Raw genomic sequence first — 11,822 nt, 5'->3', positions numbered from 1 at the left:
GGAAATTTCCCAATTGCAAAATTGCCTCCCTTTTTCTTCCCCTTTCCCAACTTTCAAAACTCTAGGCTGTTAAGCAACATGCAAAGTGCAAAACCATCTTCTTAAAGCATCTTTATCACCTGAAAGCCCTTACACTATTCACTTTTTGTAAATTACAAATCATAACTCAATCTCCCACAATTTATTATTAGTACATCTTCTTAATTTCTAATTTCGCATACTTTACCACTACTTTAATTAGCTCATTACAACCTTATCTTGTATCCATCTCTCTACAGCACGTGCATTTTCGTGGACACCCACAAAATAAGACAAGAAATGGAAGTACTTATCTAGGTGTGCCAAGATACTAGGTGTTAGGGTTTTTTTATTCTATTTATTTTTATCTATTTATTTTATTTTAATATAAAACCAAATCACCCACGACCAAGATTTTTCCAATCTAACGTTCCTACACTTTTTTCCCCACACTAGTTCTTCTTCTTGGTTCTTTCTCGAAATTGGGATTTAAAAAACCCAGCATTTAGTAATTAGTAGTACTTGAAGTAAAGCAAAAGGTAGCAGAGAAATGGGTGGTCAAACTTTCCATTGAAACTTTGCCTTTATGTTGTTTTTGGACAAAGGAACAACGAAAGTTGGGATCTTTAGCAAAGGTTGTTTTGAATCATTCAAGAAATATACACTCACTACACACATTTACCCAATATACCTAACAGTCAACTTTCTCTCTCTTTATCTTCTTGTATTTCATGGCTAGCTGGCTCACTGTAATTAATTATTTTTGTTTTTTCCTTTTACTTTCCTCCAACTAATGTATGATTTGAATTCAACCCCAATCACAATTTATATAGTACTACTAGTTGTTAACTCTTCACTAATTTATTTAATTTCATTCGATAACAATATACTACTCTAAGGTGTCACATTTTTTTATCCATGACTTTTTTAGGCAACAATATTTCGTGGTCTTGAAATCATAAAAAATCGATGGCTTTTTGTGCAAAAGCGTCCGTCGTCAAAATTAAATCGCATAAAACTATCTGGCCGAAACTAAAATCTCGAACTTGAAATTTAGAAAATCCCTAATCTCGTCCGCCACAAAGATCTTTTTTTTGTGTACGCCCTAGCTATTTGTGGAATAGTGATTAGGGTTTTCTTTAACATAAGTGGAAGATATTTTTGTTTGGGGTGGGATGTATGAGGATTGAAAGGAAGGTGTTAAAGAGATGGATCAGATACTTAAAGTAGGAAAAGAAAAAGGTTTCCTGTTGATGAGAAGGAGTATAGAAGCAGCCTTGATAGCTACATCTCAAACCACATTTTTAGTAGTTTCTTACCACATTTCGCTTTCATAGAATATTACACCACTCCCTTTTCTTCTTATTACATTTATCCATTATGTATCTATGCACTCACTTTTTTCTGTTTTTTTTCCTTTTGTTTTCTTCTCTGTGTTTTTTCCCCACTTTCTCGTTTGTTTCTCCATTTTGTGGGGTTAATTAATTCTCTTTTTTTCACGATTAATATATTGGCAGTGTACGTATGATACATTGATTCATGATTGATCATATCAGACAAGAACAAAAAACAAGAAATTTTTTTGCCATTAAAGCCAGACTGCAAATTTATGAGTTTTCTCCTCAGCTCCAGATTCTCTCTCTCCATCTTTCTTCATGTTAGCATTAATTAATGTGACAGAAACAAGAACCAGAAAGATAGGAATTAAATGCTGGATTATTGAGAAACACACTACAAAGAGAGAAATATCCATTGAGCTAAACCAAAAAAAAGACAGTCTTGATCTGATTAAAACCTTAATTTGATCTTCTCTCTCCCTCTAAATGGAAAACCCACCTGCAACATAATACCATGCCTACAATTCTATGTACAGAAACATTTTTTTCCCATCTCAAGATTCGGTTTCTGCTTCAAGATTCACGAGCACTAAATAATACTAATAAAAATCTAATCTTTATTGCTAACTCATGAGATTGAGGCCTAAATCATCCTTGTCGATCACCAACCTCGGCTTGTTTGATGAATTAAACTCGGAATGCAGACGTTTCTTGGACTGCAGCGGCACCCCAAACAGCTTGGTGCGGTAGGGCTCGGACTCTTTCTTGCCGGAGCTCAGCAGATTCAGCTCGCTCGACGGCGGCTTGGAGTTGCAGAGGAAGAGAGAGGGGGTGAATGAGTTGCTGGGCGCCACGGGCTTCACGTGATTCTGCACGAAGTAGATTATGTCGTTGTAGAGCTTCCTCATGTGGGCTAATTCCGACATCAGCATGTGGTTGCTCCGCCGCAGCCGCTCGTTGTCTTCCGACAGCGCGGTGATTGCGGCGATCGGAGGCGGCGGCGGAGGGGGAGGGGGAGAGGAGTATTGCTGCTGCTCGTCGGAATCGGGTGGGGAAATGCTGACGCGGGAAGGGTAAGGGAAGAATGCTGGGTGGCTGAGGTGGTGGTGGTGGTGATTGCCGCCGGCGTCGATTGACATTTGCGGCTGAGACGTGCGGCGGCGGTGGATCTCGCACAGCAAGTGCTTCTCCCCCTTCTTGAAGAAATCGTTGGCGAATTCCCACCTGTCCGGCACGATTTTTCTGAAACCCTAGATTCCATAAATAGGGTTTAATTAAAAATTGCTGAAGATTAAAAAAAAAAAAAAAAAAAAACCCAGTGAAAATTACATAGGTGTTGAGTTGGCGGACGAAGCTGGAGAAGTTGTTGTGCTTGAAGTAGTTGGGGAGGAGGTCGCGGGCGAACTCCGGGGGGCGCCAGACGACGAAGGTGGTGTCGTCTTCGCCCCAGGAGACGATGTGGTCGGTGGAGGGATCATCGACCAGCTGGTAGGTCTTGCTGAGGAATGGGGCAGGGACTGATTTTTGAGAATCTAGTGACAGCATTATGCTCTCGCAATTCTCTAGCATTGCCGCCATACCACTAGATTTCTTTCTTTCTTTTTCTTGAGAGTGAGGGTTTTGAGTGGAAGTGTAGTAAATTTGTATGCTGATTTTGGGGTTTTGTTTGGGTGGGGGGGATTTTGATTTTTTTATTTGGAAAGAAGACCTCGGGTATGTAGAGAGAGAGGAATATGTGTCTGTCTGTCTAGAACTGTGGAAATAAGGGCCTTTCAAGACACACCCGTGATGGCTCCTCTTTCTCTCTCTTGATATATGCATATTAGATTGGAGATGAAGGTGGGGGTGTGTTTCTTTTTCACTGTCTTTTTTCTGAGGAAAAAGAAGACCTTTATTATCTTGGTTTTATTTGTTTTGACACTCATATACTGCTCTACACTCCCACTTTTTCAACTTCAATATTTTTTGTATTCTTTTGTACTAGTATCTCATGTATCCTTGTCGGTTGATTAATGGATTGGATAAATTTCTCTATAAGTTTAATTCGAGAACACTCAAACAGATCAAACTCGTGAACTATTATTAATAGAAAGATGTGATAATTTGATCCATCACATATAAAGCCTTTTTACACTAATTCTAAGACATAAGGAGTTAAAGTAAAAGAAAACAAAAAATCTAAGAATATTCTTAACAGATAGGGCTGTATTTTTAACAAATTAGAAATTAGACTTGCTAAATATTGATATTAATGAACTAGCTAGCAGTTGATACTTGGTAGTGTCATTTTTTCCTAAAAAAAGCACTACATTTTTCATTTTGTGTACAATCTATTTGATAGGACCAAAATGAGTTGGGTCTATACATAGACGAATTCAATTTATGGAATATTATTATGTAAATATATAGTAGTATAAAATAAAAGTCTATTTTTGGGAAAAAAGATACTTTATTCTTAGACCATTTTTACATATCCATGCAACTCAGAGTTGGGAATTTACTACAGTCAAAATTCAAGAAATGGAAGAAAGAAGAAAAGTGAAGATAGCTAATTCACTTGAAACGAGTCCATTTTGTAGCTTTCCTTTTGTTGTGTAATGGGTTGGAACAATGGACACACACAGAGAGACCATTATATTTCCGAATCCCATCATTTTCTACTCCTACTGCTGCTGGTTCTTTTGCAGATTATATAAGGAAAAGCCACACATCGTATTATGTGATGGGAGTTAAAGCCTGTGGGAGTCATAAAACTAATATTTATTTATTATTATTTATGTATATCTTCTTCTTCTTCTCTTCTTCACAATCCCAAACTTCAATACAGCATCACTGCATCATGCACATAAGACATATATACCTCTGCACACTCCATCTTTCTTGCTGTCTTGTTGTTTTTTCTGCCCTAACCACACACACTCCCATGGACCATTTCCATGTGATCGATGCTTCCATCTCTCTTTTCCTTTTGCTTTTCATTTTCCTCACTTATTATATTAATAATAATAAATTTATGTAGTACTAGTATATATTGAAAAAGATGAGACCAATTAATAAACTTACATGACCTTTTTATATAGTCGACGAAGTTGAAAAAGTCACAAACTCATAATTACCTTAATTTTGTACAAAATTTACAAAATAGGATGAGGAGTTATCGAACTCGTAGATAGATTTTGACTATATATCATGGATCGTTTAAAGGGCAAATACGTCATTTTATTGTTTTTCCGTATTATATTTTAATTTCCATTTGATTCGCCATGGTCTCTAGACCTTGTACAAATAATGAGGATTATTATTGTTTTCATAGCAAGATTTTGATTTTGATAATTATAAAAATCCTTATTCATAAGAATGTGACAACACACGTATAATAATATCATGTAACTTAAAAACACGAGCATGTTATAAATTTAATTTGAGTATCACACACGATTCCCTTTTTCTCCCATGAGTGGCATAAAAAGTTTAGTCATTGATTACTAATATATTTTCTTTGTCACAATTATGAAAATGATGATGAGTAATGATATGAACACCGATTAATATAGATCGTTGGATTTGGGGTTGAAGATTGTGATCATCATAAGGTGCAAAAGTTGTGACTGTTCATCTAGTTTCCCACGCCAATGATGATTATTATTTGTATCTTTTTGCAGCTTGTTTTTGATTGTTCTTTTCATCGATCTATCATCTAAAACAATGTTACCTTATTTAGTGGGACTTTCCCAAAAGTGCTTTCTTGAATTTGCAGTTATACATCACAATATTCCTCTCTTTTTTTCTATCGAGCTACCTACTTGGTATGGTACCTTTAATTTGCTTATTATGTTGTCACCACTTGAAAAAGTATTGGCCTTTTTTATTTTTTACGTATTCTAAAAGTTGAGTGAAATTTATGGACGAAAAATATCAACGATGAACATTATTGATCCGGTAATTAGGGGAAAATACTTAGAAATTAATGACGGATGGAGGTTGGATTGGGGTCGACCAACCTCATTGCAAACTCTGATGGCTGGATTTTTTTTTATAAATTCGGTACTTGGAGTTGCTATCGATTCTCTACAGTGCAACAATTATGCCCTAACCCTTGTATTGCATGAAAAAACTGGAAAAAGGAGAAATAAATTTACTTTGATCTAGAGAAAATTAATTGGAAATAAATTCTTTTGTCATTACACCAAAGTTGGATGGAAATGTCTTATATTTTTATAGGTAAATACTTCACCGGGTACTTTTATGATGAATATAAATATTCTTTAAATTGGCCGAGTTGATATGTGTGTGATTTTTTGAGATGAAAAGGGATATGTTGTCTTAGCGAGTAGGACTGAAGTTATAGAGTTCTACAACATTGACGAAAGATGATTCGAATGTAGCCCTTCCGCAGAATATTGCCAATTTGTACTTATAATTTGATTAGGAGATTTTATGGTGGAGTAATATAGATTTGGATTCCTACAATGGATTACACGATAATTTGATTAGCACTTCATATCATCCATATATATATTTTCATTCTTAAATTTTGTAACCATCTTGGTCACTTATTATATAGTAATCCAAATTTGTACAGATAAATTTTTACGTTGTGTTATTATATTTAAGTTTATAAAATCATGCCTCTTTCTAGAAAAACAAACAAACTATGGTACCTCTATCTACAAAATTTGAAAATTAAATAATAATATCCCAAAACATGGCAGAATCAAGTAACGTTGATTAGCTTCAAGTCCCAATATCCGATAATCCAAAATAGAAATAAAAATAGTGGTACTCCTATTAAATTAAAGTAATCTCATAATAACTGTTTGAAAAGACTTCTTAAAATTTTCCTCTCTACACTTTCTTCATCTAGCTAGTTTTCACACACACACACACACACACACTGTCCATTCTGCATTCTCTGCACAAATTATCAGCGGCTGGCATGGAAGCAGCCCCCCCTCTTTTCTTATCAACTTCTATTATAAGCTTTGCATGTACTTTTATGCTTATTTTTATGTGTATATATACTACAATTTTAATATACTCCAATAGTAGTTCCTAATGGATTCTCCCTTGTTTCACCACAAGTATATTTTGGACAAGTTCTCCTCTTGAGTGTGTGAAGTGATATAAGTTTAATTGTCTCATATTTATGGATTGTGTGATTAGAATTTGACAAGTAATTTCCTAGGCTATTTAATGACTCCACTTAATAAGCCCAATAAATTGCACCAATTCTAAGACTAATTCTAGTGACAAATTCGTATGAAATATTATACTCCCTCCGTCCCGGAGTATTAGACTCGCTTCTTTTGGGCACATGATTTAAGGAATTGATATTTAAATAGTTAAAATGGAGAGAGTAAAGTATGAGAGAGGGAAAAAGTAGGGGAGAGAAGAGAGAAAAAAGTAGGTGGAGAATAAAATAAGATAAATGCTTTTTGCTAAAAAAGGAAATGAGTCTAATATGTTGGGACATTCCAAAAAAAAAAGTTGGTCTAATACCTTGAGACGGAGGGAGTAGTACATTACTATGAGCTAAAATTGAATGCATAAGGTGATGCCAAATTGTCTCTTGTGGAGGGCACAAGAACAAATGCGTCAATCAAAATACAGATTAATATATGTCTTTGATTGGACTCACCATTAGTCAGTCAAATATGGAATACACAATCCATCTCAACTTTTCCACACATTTTTTTTCCTAAATTAATGCATGAAAGTTCAGGCATATTCAAATTCTTGTAAAACATTCTATTGCAATATGAGAAAGATAAATCCACATAAAATTAAATAAACACTTATTTACTCGTATCAATCTTTCAAGTATATCCTGTGCATGTACACGAATTGATGAATTAATGTGAAAATAGTAAAGGAAATTTGATTTGAAAATTAAAGTTATAGTAGTAGATATGTAAATGAAGATTCTATTCCATGAATAGTGAATACTAGTCCTTCTCAGATGACCACCGCCAACACTCTCTTAACATAATAATCAAATTATTGTATAGTTTTTATAATAATAATAATAATAATAATAATAATAATAATAATAATAATAATAATAATAATAATAATAATAATAATAATAATAATAATAGCATTATGAGAATTTCAAGGAGAGACAGCCTAGAACTCACACCCAACACTGATCAAACTTTGCTCTTAAATCAAGACAAATCTTGAGAAGTGAGAAATCCCCCCACCCACCCTCTCTATCTCTTTCAGACACACACATGCTCGCACACATTTAAAAATATAAAATGGTGGTAGACTACACTCTCAGGCCTTACTCTTCAAACCATAGCTAATGCAGTTCTCTCACCACCCTTGTATATAATGATGACACATCACGTATTTAATTAACCAAATACCATGAAAGGTGAGACTAATAATCATGAGATTATTCATATAAGATTAAATTGTGAGATTATTTTAGTTGGAGGGGGGAGGCTATGACTAATTATCATGAGACTATCCATCTAGGATTAAGTTGTAGGGTTCTATCTTATGAACCAAACATGATACATATTTAATCATGGGATTTAATCTTGGCAACCGAACACCCCCAAAGAGTATTTCGATTATAATTTCGATTATAACTTAATTAGAGGAATTTTAATTTATAGAAATTTATAGGTTTCATTTTAAAACCAATTGATAATAAAAAGGGATACTCATAAAACTTACATTGATTTGAGTTCTCCCTTTATATAGGTTATATTTTATTTGAGTTTTAATTGTCAAAACATGATGCACTTATACTCTTATTAGTGCATTTCTAGCGCTATAAAATAATCTTATTGTAAAGATTTCATATCATCGAATACAATATTAATCAATCAAACTCCAAAGCTCTCTAACTATAGAGCCATGATTTTTTGATAGGAAGCTCTCTTATTCAATTATCGAAACCGCAATTTTGTCTCCCTAACCTAAGTATTATTAGATCAACGTCTATATATATACACGAAAAATAGGGCAAAAAAATAAAAATTACTCCATAAAAGATAAGTACTCCTCCGTCCCACATTTGGAGTCACTTATTGTTATGGCTCGGGTTTTAATAAAGAGTTGAAGTGTGTAATAAATAAAGTGAGATGGTAGAGTGTGTAATAAATGAAGTGAGATGGTAGAATTGGTTGAAGGTGAGTCCCTTTTGACTTTTGATTTTTGTTTTGATTTATTTTAATAGAGATAATGCATTTTTATGTAATTTTGATGAAAAATGGGGTAAAATTGTATGACCAAATATAGAACATTCTAAAAGTAACTCTTAAACTGAGATGGACTTTTATGGTAAAAAGTGACTCTTAATCTGGGACGGAGGGAGTACATGGCATGGAAGAGGGAGGACAAGGTACAAGTTTTCTTTTATGTCTCTTTGTCAACTTCTGTTTTGTCCAATATGATGGAGCTTTCTGCAGGGAGGACTTGAGCTAGTAGTAGTACTAATTTTAATATCACTTGATTATATTAAAAAAATATTGCCCATTTTGCAATTCTCAGGGCATCCTTAACCCTTCCGGATTTGGGCCGCAAGTCCCCTCCACTTCATCATTTCCTCAAATTTGAGATTCCAGGCCACAACTCCATTAACCCCGCAGGCCACAACTATTCATTTGCACTATTCACAACTACAACATATTTTAATCGTAAAATAGAATATGTTGAACAATTAAAACCGGGAAAATTCATTGTTCAGTCGAAAAATAGAAAATTAAAAATTCGAGGAAAATTTTTTACAAATCCTAGAAAAAAATTTTATTAAGACCTAGAAAATAAAAATTACATCCTAGAAAAAATATTAAAATAATTTAGAGGATAGAAATGGAGAAATTGGTGGAAGAATGTTGAAGAAATGGATATAATAAAATGGCAAAAAAATCAAAAAAAGAAAAAAAAAATATTTTTGGGGGTTTGCGGCCCGTCCCGATGCATATAACCCTGAGCCGGGCCGGACCCCGGGAGCGGCCTAGGGAGGGAACTGCGGCCCCGGGACCGTCCCGGGCCGTGACTCTCCCCCCTCCAACGCTGAAATCGGGCCGGGACTCGCGAGTTGCGGCCCTGCCCAGTAGCTTTAAGGATGCTCTTAGAATCTCAACATAGATCATATATACAATCTTCATTACTGGTACGGTGAGTAATTATCTGTGTTTTATTCTATAGATCATTTTATAGATAAAAAAATGAGTAGTACTCCCTCCGTCCGCAAATAGGAGTCCCGGTTGGCCATTTTCATCCGTCCGCCATTAGGAGTCCCGATTAGACATTTTATCTTGGGAGTATAAAAAATGACCCCACTTTTCCCTTAATTTAGAAGCTGTAATTAATTTTAATCCACTTTGATTGCAAACAATAATATAAATGGGTCTCACATTCCACTATCACACACTTAAATTATTACACTCAAACTTTTCTTAAAACCCCGCATCCAACTCAACTGGGACTCCTATTCGCGGACGGAGGGAGTAAGTATTTTGTTACATTAAAAGGTTTTTGAACTATTTTAATGGAGTATATGCAAAATTATAGCAATGAAGAGACATATATGATTACAGGTGGCCATATTTTTGTTTTTAATTTGTTGAGATTTGTCGTGTCGATCTTAAATATATTTATGTACTATACATATACAGTGAGACTGAATTTGATATCAGCTGCATTAATGATCTTTGAATTTATATGTGCATCAATTATTCTTCATTTCAAATTTGTGTTTGCAAATTGAATAAATATCGACAGATCAAAGTGCATAAGCTTTGTACTTGTACACCAACTTAGATCAAAGTGCATAAGCTTTGTACTTGTACACCAACTTAATTCAACATACAAATGATACAATCTACATTTGTACGTATACATACCTCCTATTTATCCATTTTAACCAAGTATAGCAATTAATATAACCTACAAATTTAATACGAAATTCAAGATTTGTCATTTACCGACAAATTATCCAATTCATACTACCATTCAAATAGTTTGATACCAAGTTTTACATTTATATTTTAATACAAAAAGACTGAAAAATATATGGCGAAAAAATGAAATTTTAACTTGGAATAGTACTCTCCAGGCAAAAGTTGCTTTACTGGAAATCAATAAAGGAAAGAGTTTGTAAAAGCAGCTTCTATAAAGATAAAATTAAATTAATTAAATTAGATTAATATATATGTGTAAATTGGAGTTTTAGTACATTAGATCCATGGGTGATTCCTCTCAATCACTTAAAGAAAACCCCGATTTCAACACTCTTTTAGAATGTAGTATAAAAAGAAGAGAAGTCTCCTTCATCATTTTTATTCCTTCATTCCCTTTTATCTTCATTATTCACAAATTAATTATTAAGGGAAACTTACGAATTAATTTATGAAAATAATATACTTTGTATAACACTTTGTTCAATAGTCTAACTTGAACGATTCAACTCAACACTTTGTTTATTTGAATTTGATTGTGTCAAGACTCTAAAATTTGGAATTAGATTTGTAAATTAGTCTCTGTATTAACTCTACAATATTCTATGCAATTAACCAAACATGGCTAATTAAAAGTTGAAAGAAAATGAGAGACAAAAACAAAAAAGAAAAGTGACGGATTAGTCACAAAATGACAAGAGAAAACAAAGAAAAAATTGGATAACATATGCAAGAGGGGAACAAAAAGGCTGTTAGATCACATGCATATCACCTTCTTTCTTTCTCTTGCCTTTCTGTTTCTCTTCTTTTTATACCGTGTAATAAAATACTAATTTAATACTCGAATTCAAGAAAGAAACTGATTTAATCTAAAAATTAAATGATTAATGATTATGATTGAATCATTGATCGAATCATTCTGATTTTTCCAAATGATTTTAACACAACATAGCACATATAGATTATAGAGAGCTTAGAGTTGAAAATGATTTGTTCCAACACTTCTATGGTCGCATACTCTTCTTTGTAAAAAGATACACCTTCAATTTCCAATTTAATATTATTTTAATTTGGAAAAAGGAATTGCCAATTTTTTTTGTAATTAAAGATGTAATATATTTTATTTTACAATATATTTTGCATGGAGTTTTTTAACTAAAATAATCTACGTGTTACAAAATAACTTTATTTTAGAGAAAAGAGGAATTTCCAAATTTTCTCTCTCTGGCTGGTAAGTAGATTTGAATATTGGGCCCTTCTACATGATTTTCAGAATTATCTTTCATGCAATAGTGAAGACCCACAGATCTGACGTCCATTTTTTACTTGCAAAAAGTAGCATTATAGTAGTAATTTGCTTACCAATAATTCAAAACACAAAAAAGTGTATGTAATAGTATGAATTCTATTTTATAGATTTTTTAAGGTTTTTCTTTTGATTGGGGCAATGAACATCTCATGATCATATAATTAATAAGAACATTTTCTTCTCTATTTTACCACACGTTGCAATTGATTTTGGTTTGTAAAGTTCTTGATATGATTCTCG

The 11,822-nt window shown here is 33.5% G+C and overlaps 1 protein-coding gene across 2 annotated transcripts; it reads right to left on the bottom strand.

Moving 5' to 3' along the window:
- Positions 1-1,714: 1,714 nt before the first annotated feature.
- On the bottom strand, positions 1,715-3,164 carry LOC125219493 (heat stress transcription factor B-4-like). Of its 2 annotated transcripts, none has more exons than XM_089058213.1 (2): positions 2,685-3,164; positions 1,715-2,597 (listed from the first exon to the last, which is right to left on the bottom strand). In XM_089058213.1, exons 1-2 carry the CDS (start codon positions 2,831-2,833, stop codon positions 1,979-1,981), a joined length of 768 nt encoding a protein of 255 aa, XP_088914339.1. In that variant the 5' UTR covers positions 2,834-3,164; the 3' UTR covers positions 1,715-1,978. The 2 variants fall into 2 exon arrangements, with proteins under 2 accessions (XP_088914339.1, XP_047977438.1); XM_048121481.2 differs by having other exon boundaries at positions 1,715-2,605; positions 2,685-3,157.
- Positions 3,165-11,822: the final 8,658 nt, after the last annotated feature.

This window comes from Salvia hispanica, chromosome 1, assembly GCF_029641045.1.
Source record: "Salvia hispanica isolate PSC_SH4W2 chromosome 1, Shi_PSC_v1, whole genome shotgun sequence".
In the NCBI taxonomy this organism is placed as follows: Eukaryota; Viridiplantae; Streptophyta; class Magnoliopsida; order Lamiales; family Lamiaceae; genus Salvia; species Salvia hispanica.
Note: the sequence above shows the minus strand (reverse complement) of the source record. Positions and strands in the feature narration are given on the sequence as shown.